Raw genomic sequence first — 22,153 nt, 5'->3', positions numbered from 1 at the left:
AGCTGCCCGCTGCAGGGACCGCCTTGGGGGACACGGCCACCCCCGTCTGCCGGCTGCGCTGGGCTGGGAAGCCATCGCGCGGAGACGGGCGAGGCTCACGCGTTTTACAGACAGCCCGCCCGGAAAGCCCGCCGTGACGTCACAGGCCTGGAATCCCCGCGAGAAGTCCCGGCTCCCTTTTCGCTTCCCCGCCCGCGGCTTGCGGGCTCCAGAAGCCCCGCCCCCGCGTGACGTCAGCGCGCCGGCCTATAAAAGCGCCGCTCGCGGCGTCGGCGCTCACCCGCTCAGTCGCCAGCGCCGTGGAAAGGTACATGCGAGACGCCGCACGGCTGCGCGCCCGTTCGCCGCGACTGCGCTTGCGACCGCCGGTGGGGCCAAGTGTCCTCGAGCCTCAGGCCTGAGGGCGAGATGAACGCGCTGGCTTCCCGAGCCGTCCGGACCCGCGATCGCTTCTGGCAGCCCGAGCCGGCGCTCCTGCCCCCGGGGTGACGAGCAGGCCCCAGACGGTGAGCGAGGGGCGCCAGGGAGCTGGGGGCTAGGGCCGGCCCCCGGGACTCGAGGGTCCTGAGGGAGGCAGGGCCTGGGGCGGGGGTCTCCGGGTGTGGAGGAGGGGGCCGGGGCCCGCAGCTTGGGACGGCGGGAGGGTTGGGAGTCTTGGAGACAGACCCGTGGGTCCCCAAGGAAGCCGCGGTGCGGGCGGGGGTGTCGGGAGGTAGGGAGTCCCCAGGGAAAGATGGCGGCCCGATTTGTCAGAGCCCAGGACGGTGAGTGTCCCCAAGGGGAGCAAGGAGAAGGTCTTTGTGCTTGGTTCTCAGGACTGGGGCTTCTGGGTCTGAAGAGAGAGGGGGTCGGGGGTCTGGACGCTCGGACCTCAGGGTGGACCGAGCCGGGGACCCAGAGCACGAGAGAGGCGTGGCCGGCGTCAGGAATCCCGAGCTGCTCCTGTTGCTATTTCCGGAGGCCTGACTCACGGTCACGCCCCGCGCCATCCCCGAATGGCCCCTCGACTTTATTTCCTTTCCTTCTCCCCCTTTTCCAGCCCAGACAGATGGCGCCAGGCCAGGTGCCGCATCATGGCGCCCCCTGGGGGGACGCCCACCCCTTCTTCCTCCTGTCCCCGCTGATGGGATTCCTCAGCCGGGCGTGGAGCCGCCTGACAGGCCCAAGACCTCCGGAGCGCTGGCTGCTGGCGACGGTGACCAGGGAACATGAGGTCGAGGCTGGCCTGGAGGTGGACGCCCGTGGAGCCCCCTGGGGGGCTGGAGGCAGCGGCAGCTCCCTGCCTGAGGCCCGGGGACTTGACGATGACGATGACGAAGAGGAGGAGGCAGCCAGTGTCCCGCGAGAACAGGGAGGGGAGCCTGCAGCCGGCCAGCCTGCTGCCCTGCGCCCCAGCCTGTGGGGGAGAAGCCTGCACGGGTCTGATAAGAGCCCTGGGGCGTGGGAAGCGGAGAGAGGGGGCGTGGCCCCGGTCTCTTACCCCTCGTCAGGGTGGGAGCCCCGCACAGAGGATGGAGACGCCGCCAGCGCCGCCAGTTCCCCGACTCCAGGACCCGAGCCCAGCAGCGGGGCGCGTTGCCCAGGGGTCGGCGGGGCCCGAGCCACGGAGGAAGAAGGAGCAGGAAGCCAGGAAGGCAGGAGGGCCTCCGATCCGGCCTCGGATTCCAGCGCCGAGCCCAGGCCCTGGGAGCCTTGTTCAGGAGAGGAGCGCAGGGAGACAGGGGAAGGGGTGCACGGAGCAGCCGGGAGAGGAGACGCCGGCCCCGGGCCACACTGCCCGGCGCCCCGTCAGAGGCCCCTGTTCAGTCAGTCCGGCAAGGACCCAGAGGAGGAAGACTGTGACGAGGAGGAAGGCCCTGCCGCCGGGGCAGCTGAGGAGGAGGGAGGAGCTGAGGCTTCCTCTCCCACCCGTACAAGTGCCTTGGTGAGGGCCTGGGTGTATCGGCCAGGAGAGGACACGGAAGATGACAGCGACGAGGGAGGAGCTGATGAGTGGGGAGAAGCTGAGGCTTCCTCTCCCACCTGTACAACAAGTGCCTTGGTGAGGGCCTGGGTGTGTCGTCCAGGAGAGGACACGGAAGATGACAGCGACGAGGGAGAAGCTGAGGAGGATGGAGAAGCTGAGGCTTCCTCTCCCACCCGTACAAGTGCCTTGGTGAGGGCCTGGGTGTATCGGCCAGGAGAGGACACAGACGATGACAGCGACGAGGGAGAAGCTGAGGAGGAAGGAGAAGCTGAGGAGGAGGGAAGAGCTGAGGCTTCCTCTCCCACCCGTACAACAAGTGCCTTGGTGAGGGCCTGGGTGTATCGGCCAGGAGAGGACACGGAAGATGACAGCGACGAGGGAGAAGCTGAGGAGTGGGGAGAAGCTGAGCCCCCTGCCTTCCGAGTGGCCGTCTACCTACCTGGAGAGAAGCCACCCCCTCCGTGGGCTCCTCCTAAGCTGCCCGACCGCCTGCGAAGGCGGCTCAAGCTCTCAGAAGCCCTGGCCCGCAGTCCGGACCCTGAGACTCCCCTGGCCAGAAAGGTGGGTGCCGAGGGCCCTGGGCCTTGAGGCTCGGGGAGGAGGGGGCTGGGAGGGCCTGGGGGAGGGGGGCTGCAGGCCGGGACTCCTGGGCGCCCATGTTGCACGGGATTGCGTGTGCACCGGCGGGAGAGCTGTCACGCAATCCTGTGTAAGAGGCGGGGCCCCTGGGGGAGAGGCGGCAGCTGCGGCTCCTGGCCGCGCGGGGACCTGCCTCCAGTGGGTCAGCGAGAGGCCCGACAGCAGGCATTCGTCCTGCCTCACGCTCTCTGGTTCTCTCTCCTCCCCCTCCCGGATGCCCGTCTCTGCGTGGCCGTGCTGTCCACCTGCAGGTGCGCTTCTCTGACAAGGTCACCGTCCATCTCCTGGCTGTCTGGGCAGGGCCGGCTCAGGCTGCCCGCAAAGGCCCTTGGGAGCAGTTCGCCAGGGATCGAAGCCGCTTTGCCCGCCGCATCGCCCGGGCCCAGGAGGAGCTGGGTCCCTGCCTCAGCCCTGCAGCCCGGGCCAGAGCCTGGGCGCGCCTCAGGAACCCGCCCTCTCCCCTGGGCCCCATCCTTGCCCCCACCCACACCTTGCCTTCCTCCCCCGCCTCTCCCAAGTCCCCAGTCCAAGCCCTGGCCCTGAGCCAAGCCGTGGCCACACCCTCTCCCTCCCCGCCTACTGAAACCCCATCTCCCTGCCTGGGCCTCAGTGGGAGGCGTGGCTAAGACCAAGTTTGTTTGTGTGTTATTTATTCATCATTTTCTTAAGTATTTATGTAAAAATAAAGCCTTTTGATTTGTAGCAAGCAACATCTCCGTGTGATAGAACTGACACCCTAACTTGGGCCCTTGAGATGGTTGGGAAATAGCATTGCTGGCAGTGCATCAGTTTTTATTTATTTATTTGAAAGGTAGAGTTAAATTCCATCCCCTGGCTCATTCCTCAGATAGCTGCAATGGCTGGGGCTGGGCCAGGCCAAAGCCAGGAGCCTGAAACTCCATCTGGGTCTCCTGCATGGGTGGCAGGGGCCCAGGTACTTGGGCCATCTTCCATAGTTTTTCCAGGTGCATTAGCTGGGAACTGGATAGGAAGTGGAGCAGCTGGGACACAGAACATGGGGTGCTGTGTGCAGGCGGCAGGGGACCCACAGTGCCACACGCTGGCACTGCACCACCTTGCAGGTCCCCCTACCCCAGAACGTTGGGGTTCGCTCTCTGGGGGCCTTGGCATTCGCCTGGGGCTGAGTTCCGGGAGATTTTCCTGTTATCTGAGTCCGCTGTGCACAGACTTGGTTTCCTTATCCATAACGTAGCTGACGGTTGGACACAACTTGCGGGATTGTAGGGCCTCGGAAGGATCACAGTTTAAAACCGTGCTCATCAAATGAGTTAATTCACGTGTTAGGAATGTAAGCTGTTTTCGTTCTCCCTGATGCGTGTCTTCCATCACCCACCCAAGCTTCCACAGACAGCCTGGAATTCTCTGATCTCTGGTCCATCCGGTTCAAATAAGGTGGACCAGGGCGTGGTTAAAGCCACCGCCTGCAGTGCCGGCATCCCATATGGGCGCCAGTTTGAAACCCAGCTGCTCTACTTCTGCTGTGGCCTGGGAAAGCAGTAGAAGATGGCCCACGTCCTTGGGCCCCTGCACCTGCTTGGGAGACCTGGAGGAAGCTCCTGGCTTTGGGTCGGCCCAGCTCCAGCTGTTGCAAATTGGGGGGCGAACCAGCGGAAGGAAGACCTCTCTGTCTCTCTGCCTAACTCTGACTTTCAAATAAATAAATAAATAAATCTTTAAAAAAAGAAGAAAAAAAAAAAAGTGGCCCGAACATGCAGCCTCACGCCCTGCCCTGTCCACGGACTCCCCAGGCCTCTACGACGCTGTCCTCACCTCAGATGGCCACGCCTGCCTTCCCCTTGCCGCACCTGCACGAGAGCTCCGCCCACTGCCTAAGGCTCCCACCCTTGACCCCAAACGTCCCGTTAGTAAAAGCGTGCCCTGCTCTGACCCCCCAGGCTTGCTCAGTGCGCTGGCCCGGGCACTTCGTCTTTCACTGTTCGGGGCCCAGCTCCTGTAATTGGGGACCCCATGGGGTAGGTGCCTTCGCTGCCCAGGGCCAGGACTGACCCCAGGCGGCATCTAGTACGTGTTGGTCCTAAGACGGTGCAGAAGCAGGCGTGCCCAGGCTGGCGGGGGAATGGTATTTATTGAGTTACTCACAAGCCAGTTTCCCATCGAAACTGGACAAGCAGATGGCGAAGGCTTGAAGCGGGCAAAGCGGGAAGCGGAAGTCCATGGTGAACGTGTCTGGGGCCACCCGGCCAAACTGCAGCACCAGGCAGTTCGCTGAGGAGGAAGTCGGGAACTAAGCCCTGGGCGGCCGCTCTCCCGACCCCCGCCTCAGGGCTCAGAGAACTCCCAGGAGGCTGGTGTGGCGCCCTTTACTGAGCCCTTAACGCCACCGCGGGTCCTGGAAACTACAACTCCCAGGAGGCTTTGCCGCAGCGCGGCGCCCGCCCTGCCTAGAAGAACGCGCCAGTGCTGATGGGAGAGGTAGTTTGGGTGCTCACGCCCCCGGGCCCAGGGAGGCCGGTGGGATCCGGGAGCTCACGGTCATCTGGGCGCACCATCTGGAAGTTCTTGATGGAGGCGCGCGTAACGCGGCCGTGAAAATTGAGCACGTAGGCGCCGTTCTCTTCGCTCCACGACGGAGACTTGTTTTGCAGCAGGACCAGCCCCTGTTTGGCTCCGCGTTGAAAGCGACCCAGGAGGGACTCCTGTTCCTGGGAGGGCAAGCAGGGGGCGTGGTCAACCGAAACCAACCAGCAGAAGATGAGTCTTCACCCCCTGGGACGGGGAATCCGACAGAGTTCCCCAGGATCCACGGGTCACCTGCACCGCTCCAGCCTCCCCCGCCCCTGGGACCTAGGATGGCAGCTCCGCCCCTCCCCCACTGCCCAGCCGCCTCCGCTGCCCCCCGGGGCTCCCACCCTTGGGGGCTCACATTTTGGGGCTGGACTCTGATCCTCTGGTTCTTCCTGTCCATTCCAGGGATGATCACGGTCATTTTCCGAGGCCCCCGGAATCCCAGGACGTTGGTCTCCTGCCAGCATTATTTCCCCTTTGGCCTGGCTCTCTTCCTCTCCTGTCCTGCCCCTTCTCCCCCAACCCTGGGACACTTACGTAACACACGACTCCCAGCTCCTCTCGGATCCGGGAAGTCCCCGGGGTCAAATACCTTCGTTCGGGATTCACCCCGTTGTCGAAGATGGTGAACTTGGTGCCCAAGATGTTAGATCTGCTCCAGGAAGGGAGTGGGTAGGAGACAGGTGCCCCCCAGGTGAGTATCAGCTTCCCTGTACCCACCGCCCCGGCTCCCAGCCCTGTGGTGAGCCTGCAGCCTCCTACTATGGCCCGTTAGCAACCCTCCTCCCTGCGGCCAGCGTTTGGCCTGAGCCGTTAAGGCACCTGCGTCCCACGTCAGAGTCCCTGGGTTCAACACCAGGCTCTGGCTCCTGACTTAGAAGTCCCAGCCCCGTGCCTCTGACAGCCTGGGCCCCAAGGGGTTCGAACGGCTTCTCTCTCTCCCACATCCCTGGCCGCACCTCTGGAATTGGACTCCCCAGGGGGAGCCTGTGCTCTGTGGCCTGTTGGAAACTGTGGCCCTCTCGTCCCTTTCTCCCCTCTCCCCCGCCCCGGCTCCCTGCTACCCGTTTCTGCCCACCTGACTTTGCCCACAAAGTTGTCGCCGTCCCGGGACAGGTCTGTGGGGTCCAGGGAGATTAGGTAATTGGAGGTTTTGCTCCTTCTCCTCTTCCGCCCAGCCAGGAGGAAGTGCTGTGGGTGGGAGACACAGCCGGTCGGAAAGGGTTTCTAGGAGTCCATAGACAAGGAAAAGCCGTGGCCCATGGGCGTGGTGAGGGCGCCAGGGCCGTGAGGACCCCCAAACCTGCTGGGAGGTGGGGCTCTCCCTGGAGAAAGCCATCAGCTGGGGCCTGGACGGGAGCTTCACCTCTTAGTAGCGACCCCTAGTTGGGACTTAAGCCCAGGCCGTGTCGAGCCTGACCGTCACAGGCAGGAGATGAGAATTTGGGACGGCCTCATGTGCAACAGTGGGGCAGGATTTTGAAGGGCCTTTCATCCTGATACCCAGGCCTGGCTCTGGGTCAGCCCTGAGGGGAGGGGGCCACCCTGTCAAGGGGCGTGGCCGGACTCGGAGGGGCGTGGCTTGTCCCAGGATTGAGTGAGGTCTGACAGTGAGGAAGCTCAGGAGAGACCACCTGCAGTGGGACGAGACTTGGTGTGATATGGCCGAGGCCACGGGGCTCTATGAGGAACGGATTCCGGACCTGGGACGGCCAGGGCTGGGCGTGGGAGTGGGCAGGTCCACCTTCGGGCTGGGAGGCAGGCGGGCGGGCGGGCCGAACCTTCAGGCCTTCCTCGGCCTCCAGGTAGAGGTGGTAGAAGGGGAACATGCCGCGGTCCACGCCGCGCTTGTTGCGGCTGATGCGGCACTGCACCACGTGGCCCTGAGGCGCCGGCTGCAGCACGTAGGCCTCCATGTCCTCGCCCAGCCGAGGCCCGGGCCTGGACGGCGGCGACTGCACCAAGCCCTCCACGTGGCCGCCGTCGGGGCCGCTCGGGCCTCTTCCTTCGCGTTCCGACACCTCCTCTTCGGCTGCCTCTGGGGAGGTCACTCCTGAAGACCCCCGCTCCTCTTTTTTCTCCTCCGGGTCTTCGCCCTACCACCACACAGCAAATTCAAAGTGAGCGACAGCGGGCGCCCCACCTTGCCGACCGCTGATTGGCCAGCCCAGCAAAGGGTGCCGCCTCCAGCCATACATGTTTCCTGTGCCATTGGTCAAACGTCTCAGTCAGCCAACCCAGCCACGCCCCGGGAGCTGTTGATTGGCTAGTTCTATTCGCTTCCCCCTGAAGCCGAGCAGACTCCGCCTACTGACTGGAGAACCCCTGTGGGGCACACTGCCCATTCGACAAAACGGGTGTAGATTCGATTCAGTTAACACTGCACACAGCCCGGGTGTGGCTCCAGGGGAACCCTCGCACCAGCCTAAGTGAGAGCAATTGGCCCATCACTGCCCTGCCTTTCCGTGGGCTGCATTTTAGCGGCCAGACCCACAGCAAGCCAGACCTGATAAATAGCGCGCACGCCGTCTTCCTCCTCCGGAGCGCCCGTGCCTCCCGTCACCTGGCAGGTGCCCAGGTCCCCGCGTTCCCAGCCACTGTCCACTCCAAGCTTTGTGTCTGGACTGGGCTCATGGAGTTCGTCTTCCACATCCTGTAATTCACTCTGGTCCTCTGCGGTGGCCCCTAAGGGTGGGAGAAGCCGGACCGGAGTAAGGAACATGGCCATCGGGGCTAGCGGGACATGGCCATCGGGGCTAGCGGGACAAGGCCAGAACTCTGGGGTTCTCACGACTCCTCGCCCTCACTTGCCACATCCTCCCGAGAGGCTGCTGAGGATAGGAAGGGGCGTGAGGGTCTCACCTTTGTCCTATCCCAGAGACAGGGGGACTAGGACTGGGGGGTGGAAGTTGGGGCAGTAACGTGGAGTCTTGTCACTGAAATGCTGGCAATGTCATGGGGATGGGGGGAGGGAATGGCACAATGGAATATTACTAGGGAATGAAAAGGAATGAAATACTGGCAAGGCTACAGCATAGATGACCCCTAGCAACTTTATACATGAGAGAAGCTAGACACAGATCACATATCGCATGATTCCACGTACATGAAACAGGGTGGGCAAATTTAAAGAGACAAGAAGTGGATCAGGGCTTCTCTTGGAGGAAATGACATGGGGCGACCGCTAACGGGCACAGGATTTCTTTTCGGGGTGATAAAGGTGTTCTAGGACGGAGAGAGGCGACAGCACAGATCTGTGAACACACTAAGAGCCACAGAACTATGGGATCAGCTGGCGCCGTGGCTTAACAGGCTAATCCTCCGCCTTGCGGCACCAGCACACCGGGTTCTAGTCCCGGTCGGGGCACCGGATTCTGTCCCGGTTGCCCCTCTTCCAGGCCAGCTCTCTGCTGTGGCCCGGGAAGGCAGTGGAGAATGGCCCAAGTGCTTGGGCCCTGCACTCGCATGGGAGACCAGGAGAAGCACCTGGCTCCTGGCTTCGGATCAGTGCGATGCACCGGCCGCAGCGGCCATTGGAGGGTGAACCAACGGCAAAAAGGAAAACCTTTCTCTCTGTCTCTCTCTCTATCCACTCTGCCTGTCAAAAAAAAAAAAAAAAAGAACTATGGGATCTATAACTGCCTATCAGGAAACACATAAACCTTTCTTTTTCAAAAGTGGCTCCCAAGAAAGGAAGACGATCGGCCACACGGCAGGAAGCCGGAATTCACCCCGATGTTCCCGAAATTACCGGGCCACTGGCAGGCCAGCCAACCCCTGCGGCGAGTTCCTTGAGGTTCCTTATAGGGTGGAGGAGAGGCGGGCACGTCCTCCACCGAGACTTCCTCCAGCTCTGGTTCGGAATTGTCTGGAAGCCAGGAGAGGGAGGGGACTGGAGCCTCGGTCCTCGGGGGTTGGAGGCGGCGGCCCAGGCAGGAGGGAGGAGCGGTGGGGCCGCAGACTCCCGGGCTCGGTCGGGGGAAGGCGGCCCAGGGGCTGGCGGTTACCTGCTTCCGTCGCCGACAGCAAGGGGCAGCGCTCGCCGCTGCCGTCCCCACCGTAGCCCACGGTGCCCGGCAGGCCGTGCGCTTTCGGGCGCAGGTGTGCCTGCGGCACGCTCTCCTGCAGGAAAGGGTTCCCGAGGCCTGGGACACGTGCGGCGGGGTCAGTGAACGCACCGGGCTCCCGCACGCGGACCCCCGCACCCGCCGAAACTCCACCCTACGGCTCAAACCGGCACCACTCCGCGCCTAAACAACCCCATGCCAGGCTCGCACAGCCTCCCCACACGTTCGCCTCGGAACCGTCCACGCCCCGCCACCAGGCGCCACCTGGCTCCGTGCACCCCACTCCTGGCCTCGGCTCTCGCCGGCCGCTTCCGGGTTCTCCCAGGCCTCGCCCTCGAGCTCTGCCCAATCACAGGACGCGCTCGGGCACGATCCTCCAATGGCAATGCGCCCCGCCCACGAACCCTCGCCCCATGCTCCCCTTTGGCTCCGCCCACAGGCCCTGCCAGGCCCCGCCCCCGCGCTCCCATTGGCGCTTCCCCACAGACTGACGTCCCCGTCTGAGAGCCCCGGAGCTGTCCTCACCGCGGTCGGCCTTGAAGCGCTCTTCCCGCCGCCACCCTCGCCGGTGCCGCAGGGAAGCGTCAGGGTTGGCCTGGACCATGAGCGGCTCCTGGCGCTTCCGGCGTTGCTTCTTCTCGAACAGCAGCCTCTGGAGGGGGCGGGAGCGGGGAAGCCGGGCCGTTATCAGACGGGAAGACAGGGGTTCCGGGGGGCCTGGGGAGGGGAGGCCCGCATAGGTGGGCGAACTCGTGAACCCCAGAGTCTCAAGGGTCCAGGCCCTCAGCTCCAAGAGTCCTGGGCACGCAGCCCCTCCTTCCATCGACGTGTAGGGGTCTCCGCACCAGGGTTTGCTTCTCTAGGGTCCCAAGTTCCTATTTCTTATTTCCCAAGTGGAGAATGTGAGGTGGGGGCGGGGAGGGTCCTGGGCAGAGTACCTGCTGTTCCAGCTTCTGCATCCTCAGGGCAGCGAACTCTTCCGCCAGGGTCCTGGGAGAGACCCAGGCTGGTGTGAGAGCAAGCGGGGCCTTCCCTCCCCTCCCCTCCTGCCCCCCTGCCCCACTCGGGTTCTGAGCGGTGAGGTCACAGAACTTGCGGAACCTGAGCCTGCTGCGCCGGTTCTGAAGCTTTTTCTGTGTCTGGAATCTCCATTCTTCCCGTCTCAGGGCCCAGGCGGCTGGGTCCCCCGTCCCCCCTCATGCCCGGAAGTCTCCCCCGGCAGCCCCCTCTTAGCAGGGCCCAGGAGCCCAGGTCCCCAGCCCCCTGCAAAGCCCCTGGTTCTCCACCTGCTAGGTTACGGGGCCGGACCCGAGTACCGGGGAGGCATAATCAAGTCTCAGATGAACTCCACTAGAGCCCGCGCCCCACGCCCCGCGCCCCGCGCCCCACGCCCCGCGCCCCGCGCCCCGACAGCTGGTTCCACACTCACCCTTTCTTACACGTGCTGTTTTCCTGAGACATCCTGGAGAAGCGAGAATGAGCGGTCAGATCGCAGACCCAGCCTCCCAGCAGCCCTTGCCCTCCAGACTTGACCTTAAGCCCGGGCAGCCTGGGACCCAGCAGTAGGACTGACTGGCAGCCTGCTCCGACTCCCTCACCAGGGGGGGCCAGGCAGTCCGACTCTCTCTACCCCTGCAACTCAGGCCCCAGGGCTACAAACACCAGACTCCCCGGGGCAGCTCCCACCTACCTGGGATTTTGAAGGCTCTCTTCCCCTTTGGCGGGGACGGCCTACTCATATTCACACCCCAGGGCCTTGCCTCTGGAGGCCATTTTAAAGCATACCTAACTCTCTTTGGGAGCTGGGGGCTAATCTCGGGGTCTCTGGGAAGTAGGAAGGAGAAGAAAAAAGGGCTCAGAGGTAGGGAGCGTGCCTCTTGGGACCTCTCCTAATCTCTTCTCTCCCTGTCCCCTACACTCCACTTCCAACAAAGCAGTGACCTCTGGCCAGCCCTGCAGCTAGGCAACCCCGGGGTTCTGAATCGGAATGGCACGTAAGTGTTCCTTAAAGGGACCTGAGAGAAGCAGCGGCCGCAAAGTCTCCTCCATATGCCTCTTTTATAAGGAACTTGTAAGTCTGCTGGGTTGCTACGGAGCTGCACCTCGCAGGTGCTTCTTGGGAGCGAAAACAAATAGTAAAACTACAACTCCCATGAAGCAAAGGGGCCAAGACGTCGGCGGAAGTTGACTCATTTCCGCCGCTCCCGCCCGCGGCCTGCAGGGAGTTGTAGTTCTCTTCGGGAAAGAGTCCTAAATGGCAGGCAGCTCAGCATCAGGAGGCGGGGCTTCTGAGAAAGGAAGCGAGGCTATCGGGGATAGGGGCGGGACTTCGGCAGGGGGCGAGGCCAGGAGGCGTGACGAAAGCGCCCGGAGCCAGCGTGGACCAATCAGGGTCCTGGGGGCGGGATCTCCAGGCCGCTGGGCGTGGCCTAGGGGGGAAATCACTGAGCGAGCCCCCGAGGTCCCGGCCCGGGAGAACGCCCTCTGCGGCGAGGACGAGGTGAGGGCCGCGGCCCAGGCTCCGGGTCCTAGGGGGAGGACGGGGCCGCGATGCCGGAGAACGGGGTCCCGGGGAGGCTGGGCCGGGTGCCAGGGCTTCCGGGTCCTGGGAGAGAGGAGGCGCGGAGCCTGGACTCCGGGGTCTGGGGGAGGAGCGGCCGGGGCCCGGGGTGTCCGCGCGCGAGCGAACGGGGCGCTGGGGGCCGGGACTCCCGAGTCCCTGGGGCGGAGGAAGGGGGCGCTTGCAGGTGTGGACCCCCGGGGGCCGGGTCACGAAACGCGTTGAGTCCGGACTCCCCGGGGGTGGGGGCGGCGCGGGGGGCCGGACCCCCGGGGACTGAGCTGGGAGGCGGCTGGGGGTCTGCATTTTCCACGTCGCTGCCCCTCGCAGACCGGCCGCCATGCCGCCCCGTGGGCCGCGGAGAGCCCTGCTGCTGCTGGTGCTGCTGCACGCCGCAGGCGCCGTGCCGCTGGAGCGGGGGGTCCCCCGCCAGGACGAGAGCCCCGCCACCGAGAGTCCGGTGAGTGGCCCTCCCTGCGCGCTGCAGCCCGGCGACCTGAGCCCAAGGTTGCGGCTGTGGCCTGCCTGCCGTTCTCTTCGCAATACTGGGGTCTGGGGCTCAGTTAAGAACGGGGGTGCCCCCCACTCGAGAATCAGGCCAGATTCCAAGTTTACAAGGCATCCCTGCCCACCTAAGCCTCTCTCGCTTTTAAGAGCCTTGCCACCCAAGAAGGAACGAGAAATTAAATAAAAACTACATCTCCCAGGAGCACCGGGAGCAGCTGCTGTTAGGCGGAGGCGTTCTCACTTCTCCGAGCTCCAGGGCGTTGGGGTTTGATCAAAGAAAGGGCCCCTGAGCTGTGCACTAATCCCACAGCTGTCTGTCAAATCCGACCAGACTCAGTGCTTCGCAACACTTATTTGTTCATTTATTTATTTGCAAGGCAGGGTTTCAGAGAGAGAAGAGGAGGGGGGAGAGCAGAAATCTTCCACCTGCGGGTTCACTCCCCAAATGCCCACACAGCCTGGGCTGGAGCTCCATCCGCGTCTCCCACCTGGGTGCAGGGGCTGAGCACCTGGGCCGTCTTCTGCTGCCTTCCCAGGCGCATTAGCAGGGAGCTGGATAGGAAGTGGAGCAGCCAGGACTTGAACCGGTGTCCGGCAGCGTCCAGGCTGCATCTGGTAGGGACCTGGGAGCCCCGGCGCCGATCCCTCCTGGATGCCGAGTGGTGGCTGCCTTCGGCTTCCTGCTGCTGCGCGCCCTGGGAGCTGGGACCTCACAGGGCGATGGCTCCAGCCGTTGGGCCCCTGCCATCCATGCGGGAGACCCGGATGGAGCTCCTGGCCCCGCAGCCCGCAGCCCCAGCCTGTTGTGGGCATTTGGGGAGTGCACCAGCCGATGAGAACTCTCAAAAAACGGGAGCGTGTGGTCACTGCTTCCCAACAAAATTCCGCCCACCCCAGCACGCACTCCGTGGGTGCCGGGCTGGGTGCCCCTCGATTTCCACCGCAAATCCCCCCGGACTTGGGAGGAGGTGAAAACCGGCCCTCGGGTCAGGGTTACACCATGAGTGGGATTGGAACCCGAGTCTGCCGGCCCCCAAATCCTTGTCCCCCGCAGCAGAACCCCTGCTGTCCTGGCCCCCGGCCCCACCCGTCCATCCTCTGGCTGCCGGCCCGGGCAGCAGGGCCGCGGTCCTGCCTACAGGAAGGCGCTGCAGAGGGCAGGGCGATGGCCACGTGTCTGTCCTTGTCACCCAGGACACCGGGCTGTACTACCACCGGTACCTGCAGGAGGTCATCAACGTGCTGGAGACCGACGGTCACTTCCGGGACAAGCTGCAGGCCGCCAACGCCGAGGACATCAAGGTGGGGGCGGGGGCGCGGGCCCTGAGGTGCCAGCCGAGCCCGCGGTGCGAGGGCCTCTTGGCCGGAGAGGGGTCTGGGGAACCCGGGGACGGAGCTCAGCTCTGTATGAGCGCTTAGCATGCGGGATTCAAAACATGAGCGGCGCTGGGATCCCCTGCGTCGTCGCCAACTCCCGCGTGGGGGCCGAGGGTGCGCTGTGCATGGGCTTCGCTCGCTGCTGTTAGCAATGCCCATCTCTGTGGTCACCTGGTCTTGCTGTCTCTCGCAGGCCACGCCCCCTGTGTGTGAGGCAGGGGCGGGGCTGTCAGGGATTCTATCCCAGGGACGTGCCATCTGCTTCCAGTTTCAAAGGCCGACGAGGCTTGCAAAGAAAGGGGGGCCCCGGGGGCACCCCAGGCTGGGGGCGAGCTGGGGTGACATGTGCAAAGGCCCTGGGGTGGGAAACCGCTGTGAGTGTGGGAGCCCACACCCCGTTAGTGCAGCTGCAACTCAGCGTGCCAGGTGACGGGAAGCGGGGTGCAGAGGGCGCAGGGCCCGGACCTGAGGGGCTGCGCCTTGTCCTGTGGGCTCGCAGCAGCGGGGGAGGGCAGGCGGAGGAGCCCGCCCGGCCTTCCTGGCTGACCCCTCGCCTGGCTCCCTGCAGAGCGGGAAGCTGAGCCGAGAGCTGGACTTCGTGAGCCACCACGTCCGCACCAAGCTGGACGAGCTCAAGAGACAGGAGGTGTCGCGGCTGCGGATGCTGCTCAAGGCCAAGATGGACGCGGAGCAGGAGCCCAGTGAGTGGGCGGGGCCTCCTGTGGGTGGGTGGGTAGGCACGGGGGCGGGGCCGTGGTGGGCGGGGCACGGGGCGGGGCCTCCCGTCCCTGTAAGGTGCCTGTTCTTCCCAGCTCAGCCCAGCGCTCACGGGGCCCTCTGTCTTCTGCTTCCCTATTTTAATTTGTGAACATCATTATCATTTTTAAAGCGATTTATTTATTTGAAAGGCAGAGTTACAGAGGGGCAGAGGCAGAGAGAGAGGTCTTCCATCCGCTGGGTCACTCCCCATTGGCCGCAATGGCCGGAGCTGAGCCGATCTGAAGCCAGGTCTCCCACGCGGGTGCAGGGGCCCAAGCCCTGGGCTCTGTCTTCCGCTGCTTCCTCGGGGGCATAGCAGGGAGCTGGAGCGGAAGTGGAGCAGCCCGGACTCGAACCCGGCACTCCGCCGTGGGATGCCACCGTCGCAGGTGGCAGCTCCACCTGCTGTGCCACGGGGCCGGTGCCCGGCGTCGCCCTTGGCCATCTCGTCGCCGCTTTGCCGTCATTAGTTCTCCTCCTGGCCCTCTCACAGGGAGCCTTGGGGGGCACAGGAGCTCCTCCCCGGGGAGTCCAGGAGCCTCTCCCCATCTCCAGAGCCTCAGCCCAGCCTCGTCTGCCAGGCCCGTTTCACACCCGAGGTCGCGCAGCCGCAGGGCGCAGGGGTTGGGCTGTGGATGCCTTTGGGGAGTTGGCCGGCGGTCCAAAGTCTGCGCCCTGCCTCTGGGGCCCAGGTTCACCGCGGTCCCGTGGGCGCCCTCTGGGGTGTGGCGCCCTCGCCGCCCCAGCGCGGCTCACTGAGTGCAGACGTCTCCTGCACGCGGGACCTGCACTGGCCGTGGCCTGCGTGGCCGCGCCGCCGTCCTGGCTCCCCAGGTTGCAGGCTCTGTCACTGCCTGGCTCCTGTGTGCACAGCCGCGTCCTCTCTGGGCCTCCGTTTCCAACTCCAGGAGGCAGGGATCAGCATAGATCCTCCTCTGCCGTCCCCAGTACATCATTGAACACATCAGCCTTGGTCGTGGGCTCGCTTCCTCCAGGAAGCCCTCCCTGCTGGCCCAGGCTCGGGCAGCAGATTGATCCTCGAGCTTCCCCAGCGCCCTGTGTGCTGGGCCCTGAGCCTCCTACCCCCCCCCCCGCACCATGCGCTGTGTGGCAGCTCACCTCCCCCCTACCCGCCCCCCCGCACTGCACCATGCGCTGTGCAGCTGGCTCACAACTCCCCCCCGCCACACCGTGCGCTGTGCAGCTGCCCCCCCCCCCCCGCCACACCGTGAGCCTCCTCCCACCCCGCACCGTGCGCTGTGCAGCAGCTCACCACCACTCCACCCCCCCCCACCCCCCGCGCCACACTGTGTGCTGTGCGGCTGGCTCACCGCCCCACCCCCCGCACCTTGCGGCGGCTCACCGGCCCCTTACCCACCCCCCCGCAGACGTGCAGGTGGACCACCTGAGCCTCCTGAGGCAGTTCGAGCACCTGGACCCCCAGAACCAGCACACGTTCGAGGCCCGCGACCTGGAGCTGCTGATCCAGACGGTAACCGGGAGGCCCGGGGCCCAGGGGGAGAGCAGGGTCGCGGTCCCCTGCCCGCGCCGGTCCGCGGGGCTGGCCGGGCTGGGCTGTTTCTGGAGCTTCCTCCGGCCTCTGGGGAAGCAGAGGGTGCGGGCAGGTCCGGCGAGGGTGCCGCTCTCGGCCGGCCTCGCCTGCCCGCCTCACAGCTCCGTCCCGCCGCGGCCCGAGGTCCGCACTAGGATGGATTTCGTATCTGAAAGGCTTAGTGAGGGAGGCAGAACCTATCTTCTGGCTCACTCCCCCAAGCGGCCGCAACGGCCAGGGCTGGGCCATCCAAAGCCAAGGCCCCCGGGTCTCCCACGTGGGTGGCAAGGCCATCCCAGGCTCCTTAGCAGAGACCCTGGCGCGGGATGTGGGCGTGGCAGGCTGCAGCTTCGCCGGCTGGGCAGCACGCCCGCTGTCCGGGGAGGGCTGCCTTCCAGCCCTGCCCTCTGAGGGCCAAGGGGGTGCTTGGATCCCATCACTTTAAGGGTCATCCCTCCCCGCGGGAATGGGAACTGATACCGTTGGCGTCTGAGACGTGGGGTCAACAAGGAAGGGGCTGCCAAGGCTGCCGTGGCCGGCTCACTGCCCTGCCGCGGCTCCCCCAGCCCGAGCGCCCCAGCCCCGAGCCTGCTGCCCAGCCTGGAGACCCGGTAGCTCCCTCTAGTGGCCCTGAAGGTAATAGCAGCTATTTTATCGCAATGGAATGAAGCCCAGCACTGACAAACGCGAGACTCTAGAACATTCCAGAAACTGTCCGCTCCTCTCCGCACTGGGCCGTGCTGGCTGTCCCCCGGGGGTGACCGTGCTGTGTGGACACAGGACACAGTCTGAGAATCCGGTACAGGCGGGTCCCCACGCCACGGCCGTGCTAACTTCCTGCTGTGGCTGTGACCAGTGCCCAGATTTAGTAGCTTAGAACAGTCTGGCTTTTTTAAAAATTTTATTTCCAAAGGCAGAGTGACACAGAGAGACACACAGATCATCCAGCTGCTGGCTCACTCCCCCAATGTCTGCAACAGCCAGAGCCGGGCCAGGAGCTTCCTCTGGGTCTCCCACACAGGTGCAGGGGCCCAAGGACTTGGCCATCTTCTACTGCTCTCCCAGGCTTTAGCAGAGAGCAGGATAGGAAGTGGAGCAGCTGGGACTCGAACCGGCGCCCATAAGGGATGCCGGCACTGCAGGGGCGGCTCTACCCGCTACCACAGGGGCCGCAGCACCGGCCCCTGTAATCTCGTTTGACAGAGAGAAGGGCGCATCGTGGGGAGGAGCAATCGCGGAGACCCAGAAAGTGAGATCAGGGCGGAGGGCTTGGGACGGGGCGAGGCGGAGGCGGCCCCGGGCAGGTGCACGACCAAGGGCCGGCCTTGCGGAAGTCAGATCGGGAGCTGGGCAGGGCGGCCACGGACAGGAGTGCGAGCGGCCGCCTCCCCCAGGCCACCCGGGACCTCGCCCAGTACGACGCGGCCCACCACGAGGAGTTCAAACGCTACGAGATGCTCAAGGAACACGAGCGCCGCCGGTATCTGGAGTCCCTGGGAGAGGAGCAGAGGAAGGAGGCGGAGAAGAAGCTGGAGGAGCAGCAGCGCCGGCACCGAGAGCATCCTAAAGTCAACGTGCCCGTGAGAACCCCACTCAGCCCGCCCCTACCGCGCACAACTGGGCGGGAACCTGCTGCCGCGGAGGCTGCTGGGAGTTGTAGTCTTCTTGGCTTGCTGCCGCAGGGGCTGCCGGGAGTTGTAGTATTCTTGGCTTTCTTGCTCCGGAGCGACTCCCATTGGATGGCAGCAGGGTTCCCTGGCTGGATCCCGCGGCTCCCAGACCTGTCGCTCACGAGCTGCGGCTCTCCCCTCCACAGGGCAGCCAAGCCCAGTTGAAGGAGGTGTGGGAGGAGCTGGACGGATTGGATCCCAACAGGTTTAACCCCAAGACCTTCTTCATACTGCATGGTAAGGTGGGGAGGGAGGCCAGACCCGGGCTGAGCCCTGCGGCTCTGGCCTCTTGGGGCCTGAACACCAGGAGGGGTCTTCCCGCCCTAGAGGGGCTTAGGCAGGCCTGGGCGGCCTGAAGCCATCCATCTGGTTGACCAGAAGGCCCGGCCCTTCCTTCCCCGCGTGGGGCTGGGATCCTCCCCACCAGGACTGAGCCTGGACACACCGGGCCTCTGGGTCCTAAAGACCGGCCAGTGCCCACCGACCGGGTCCCGGCAGGGGTGGGGGGCGGGCAGCCAGCACAGCGAGGCAGAATGGCTGTGGGGGGCTCCCGGGCTTGCTGGAGCCAATGCACGGGGAGCAGGCGAGAGCGGGGCGTGGGGGAGGGGCCGCAGCCCCCAGGCTCGCGATCGGGGACTTTATTCCGATGGGTGCTGAGGACCGCCCGCGGGAGTAGGGGCTGGCGCCCGGAGGTGGGGAGCAGGGACCTCGGGACGCAGGGAGAAGTGATGGGCAGGGCTTGCGCTCGGGCTGATGGAGTGGGAGGGCGAGGGAGGCCACACGCGGCTGGCAGGTAAATGACCCAACCCGCGTGGGGAGGGAGCTTGCGCTGGCTGTGCGCGGAGGCCAAGGACCCGGGAGCCCCCATCTGCACTGTCCACCCTGGCGGCCACCAGCCACCTGTGGCCGTCGCCGTGCAGCGTGAGAGGGGCTGCAAAGCGGAAACAGTCCATCTGGCTAGTGGCGACCGTATGGGTAGTGCTGACCCCAAGGCTGGACGGCAAAGCCCCCAGGCCTGAGGAAGGGGGTGGGGCCAGCGAGGAGCTGAGGGCGGGGCGGGGGGGGTGGCCTCCTGGGAGCGCCCGCAGATGGCCAGGGGAGATGCAGGCTGAGGACTGACCACCGGTCTGCAAGAGCAGGGTCGCTGGCTACCCCGGCGGGAGCAGGGGGACGGGGCGGAGCAGGGCTCAGGTTTCCCTGGCACCCGGGTGGGCGCTGGCCTGCTCTGTGAGGCAGTCCTGGACACCCCGGATCCTGGGCGAGGGGCTGAGCCTGCGCCCAGAACTCCCGGTGCTGGGATCCATCCACGCGTGCTCTAGGAAAGGCCACGCTCCCCCGCGGGGTGCTGGCCTGAGGGCCCCCGGTTCACCCCCAGAGGCCCGTCACGACCTGTCCCGGTGTCCCTTCCCCTCAGATATCAACAGCGACGGCGTCCTGGACGAGCAGGAGCTGGAGGCGCTTTTCACCAAGGAGGTGAGCGCCACGGGAGCCGCGGGCCGGGGACCCCACAGCAGCCATACCTGGTCCCCCTGGGTCGGCATTCAAGGAAAACTACAACTCCCAGAAGGCACAGGGGCAACACCAGGCTTCCGTGCCCCGCGGACTGCTGGGAGTTGAAGTTGCTGTGGGGGCGGGGGTTTCCGAGAAGGGGTCTGGGAACGCGGTGACCCCCGTGCTCCTCAGCGACCCCTGCCTCTCGCCTGACCCCGCAGCTGGAGAAAGTGTACGACCCGAAGAACGAGGAAGATGACATGCGCGAGATGGAGGAGGAGCGACTGCGCATGCGGGAGCACGTGATGAAGAATGTGCGAGCCGGGGGCGGGGCCCCGGAGGGCGGGGGCGGGGCCCGGGGGCGGGGCGGGGCTCCGCCGCTGATCCCGCCCTGGTTCCGCAGGTGGACGCCAACCAGGACCGTCTGGTGACCCTGGAGGAGTTCCTCGCGTCCACCCTGAGGAAGGAGTTCGGGGACACCGCGGAGGGGTGGGAGGTGAGCCCGTGGGGATGCGCTGGGCCGCAGCTGCCTGCTCCGGGGACCCTCAGCCCTGTCCTGCGGCCCCGGCGGCCCTGTCCTGCTCTGGGTCCTCCCTCGCCTCTGTGAGGTGGGCGGCCGCGGTTGGAGACTGCCCCCACACACACACACACTGATGGCCCGAGTCCGGCCTTGCAGACCGTGGAGATGCACCCGGCCTACACGGAGGAGGAGCTGCGGCGCTTTGAGGAGGAGCTGGCCGCCCGCGAGGCCGAGCTGAACGCCAAGGCCCAGCGGCTCAGCCAGGAGACGCAGGCCCTGGGGCGGTCCCAGGACCGCCTGGAGGCTCAGAGGAGGGAGCTGCAGCAGGTGCGGAGACCCCAGGGGCCCCGATCTTGTCCACGTGGGCCTCCAGAGCCCGGGAAGACCCCGTGGTGGTGGGTGGTGCGGCTGCCGCGTGGAACATGGGTGGGCGGGGAAGGCGGAGCCCGGAGCAGAGGGGCTGCCCTGTGGCCAGGCGGCCCCCAGCCACATCAGGGAAGGGAGCCCTGGGGCTGAGCTCCGCTGTCGGCCAGAGCAGAGCTGAGGCCGGCAGGGGAAGTTCTGGCCGAGGCCCGAGTGCCCGGGAAGCCAGCGCCACAGCCGGGTCTGTGTGCCCCCTCCCGCAGGCCGTTCTGCAGATGGAGCAGAGGAAGCAGCAGCAGCAGCAGCCGCCGCAGGACCTCGGCGCCCCCGGCCCCAACCCCGAGGGGCAGCTCAAGTTCCATCCGGACACCGGTGCTGGCCCTGGCCTGGGGGAGGGGCTGGGCTGGACCCCTGGGGCTGAGGGAGGAGGCTGGGGCTGGGCCTCTGGTCTGAGGGAGGAGGGGCTAGGTGGACCCTGGGTCTGAGGGAGGAGGGCTGGAGGCTGGGCCGCTGGTCTGAGGGAGGAGGGCTGGGGCTGGACCCTGGGTCTGAGGGAGGAGGGCTGGGGCTGGACCCTGGGCCTGAGGGAGGAGGGCTGGGGCTGGACCCTGGGTCTGAGGGAGGAGGGCTGGGGCTGGACCCTGGGTCTGAGGGAGGAGGGCTGGGGCTGGACCCTGGGTCTGAGGGAGGAGGGCTGGGGCTGGACCCTGGGTCTGAGGGAGGAGGCGCCTGGGTCTCTGCGGTGCGGGACGCTGGGAATCTAAGCGCCACTCTCTGGTCCCCTCCAGTCGCAGACGACGCGCCCGTGCCAGCCCCGGCCGGTGACCAGAAAGAAGCGGATGTTCCAGAAAAGATGGCCCCTGAGCCGGCCACAGGGGGACCCCCGCTGGAGTCCCAGCGCCTGTGAAGGCGACCCCAGCCCTCCGCGTCCGCTGGATGGCCGACGGGAGCGGGCGTGTCCCAGTCGCCCTCCGTGGGGGCCGCAGCTCGCACCGCCGCCAGCCCTGCCTGCCTCCGCCCTCGCAGCTCCGTCCCCTCCCAGCGGCCTGGCCTCTCTCGTGTCCGCTGGCGCGAGGTCAGCTTCCTTAGGAAGTCCGCGGCTGCCCTGTGTCCACACAGCTTCTGGAAGTCCCGTCCACTGCCCCGAGCCCGGCTTCTGTTGGTTCTGGGGGTTCGGGGGATCCCCTGAGCCTCCTGCCTTGTTGGATCCAGCGATCCCGAGGGATCCCGAGGGACAGCAGCCTCCGCGGCTGGATGCCCCGCGGCGGGAGACGCTCAGCCCCAGGCTGCCCCACATCAGGACCAGTCCCGGCCCCGCCTCTGCTGCTCCGCGGCCTGCTGCGTCCGTGGGTCCGCACGAATACACTTTCCAGAACGAATCCTGGCGAATCCTGGCGAATCCTGGCTCAGTGCGCGCGTGGGCGGCGCCGCCTGCCGCGTCCTGGCCGGGTCAGGTGCCCTCCAAGCATCGCAGCCAAGCCCGGGCCTGGCGTTCGCCCGCCTGGTTCCGACAGGTCTGCCTGAGCCGCCAGGGCCCAGCGTCTAAACCTGCGCTTAAACGACTCCAAAAAATGGGAAGATGGCGGCTGCTCTTTGGCCCGGGGTTAAGGTGACGGCTCAGATACCCACGTCCTGCATCCAAGTGCGCCGGTTCCCCGACCTCCGGCTCCTGGGGAGGCCGCGGGGGCGGCGCAGGCGGCCGAGTCCCTGGACCCGGCTCCCGGCTTTGGCCTAAGCCCAGCTGTAGCCACTGCAGCGATTTTGGGGAAAGAAAAACGGGTTTGTGTGTGCGTGTGTGTGAGTCCTTTCCTTTTAAATAAAAGTTTAAAAAATGCAGAAGCATCATCACCTTGGACAACAAGTTCCAAGCTAGGATGGCTTCAGGGCCGTCGGGGGCCAGATTCTCTCCTCCTCCTCCTCACCGTGCCAGGCAGGGACGGGGCTATACCTCGCCCTGTGGTCCCACGGTGGCTGCAGCTGCTCCTGACGTCACACCTGCAGCAGTGGTGGGAAGGAGGCGGCACGACATCTCCCCAACGCCCCCTCTCCGCACTCCGCCCTTCATGTCTCCTGGGCCACAAGACACAGGCGGTGGACGGGGAGACATCCGCCCGAGGTGACAGCCTCAGCCAGGA

At 65.7% G+C, this 22,153-nt stretch overlaps 3 protein-coding genes across 4 annotated transcripts; 2 read left to right on the top strand and 1 right to left on the bottom strand.

Moving 5' to 3' along the window:
* The first annotated feature begins 293 nt into the window (after window positions 1-293).
* Window positions 294-3,310, top strand: PPP1R15A (protein phosphatase 1 regulatory subunit 15A). Of its 2 annotated transcripts, XM_062177198.1 has the most exons (3): window positions 294-506; window positions 1,040-2,527; window positions 2,857-3,310. In XM_062177198.1, exons 2-3 carry the CDS (start codon window positions 1,049-1,051, stop codon window positions 3,229-3,231), a joined length of 1,854 nt encoding a protein of 617 aa, XP_062033182.1. In that variant the 5' UTR covers window positions 294-506; window positions 1,040-1,048; the 3' UTR covers window positions 3,232-3,310. The 2 variants fall into 2 exon arrangements, with proteins under 2 accessions (XP_062033182.1, XP_062033181.1); XM_062177197.1 differs by lacking the exon at window positions 294-506 and having other exon boundaries at window positions 693-2,527.
* A 1,012-nt stretch (window positions 3,311-4,322) lies between these two features.
* TULP2 (TUB like protein 2) lies at window positions 4,323-10,997 on the bottom strand. Its single transcript, XM_062176502.1, has 13 exons — window positions 10,910-10,997; window positions 10,649-10,681; window positions 10,158-10,209; window positions 9,745-9,871; window positions 9,160-9,297; window positions 8,904-9,020; window positions 7,659-7,837; window positions 6,934-7,248; window positions 6,231-6,343; window positions 5,690-5,804; window positions 5,511-5,609; window positions 5,118-5,289; window positions 4,323-4,852 (listed from the first exon to the last, which is right to left on the bottom strand). Exons 2-13 carry the CDS (start codon window positions 10,678-10,680, stop codon window positions 4,719-4,721), a joined length of 1,593 nt encoding a protein of 530 aa, XP_062032486.1. The 5' UTR covers window position 10,681; window positions 10,910-10,997; the 3' UTR covers window positions 4,323-4,718.
* A 650-nt stretch (window positions 10,998-11,647) lies between these two features.
* Window positions 11,648-21,857, top strand: NUCB1 (nucleobindin 1). Its single transcript, XM_062176504.1, has 13 exons — window positions 11,648-11,719; window positions 12,110-12,239; window positions 13,481-13,588; window positions 14,232-14,364; window positions 15,811-15,914; window positions 17,369-17,554; window positions 17,791-17,881; window positions 19,059-19,117; window positions 19,357-19,449; window positions 19,539-19,631; window positions 19,812-19,982; window positions 20,282-20,390; window positions 20,807-21,857. Exons 2-13 carry the CDS (start codon window positions 12,120-12,122, stop codon window positions 20,923-20,925), a joined length of 1,386 nt encoding a protein of 461 aa, XP_062032488.1. The 5' UTR covers window positions 11,648-11,719; window positions 12,110-12,119; the 3' UTR covers window positions 20,926-21,857.
* Window positions 21,858-22,153: the final 296 nt, after the last annotated feature.

The sequence above is a fragment of the Lepus europaeus genome, chromosome 19 (assembly GCF_033115175.1).
Source record: "Lepus europaeus isolate LE1 chromosome 19, mLepTim1.pri, whole genome shotgun sequence".
NCBI classification, from domain to species: Eukaryota; Metazoa; Chordata; class Mammalia; order Lagomorpha; family Leporidae; genus Lepus; species Lepus europaeus.
Note: the sequence above shows the minus strand (reverse complement) of the source record. Positions and strands in the feature narration are given on the sequence as shown.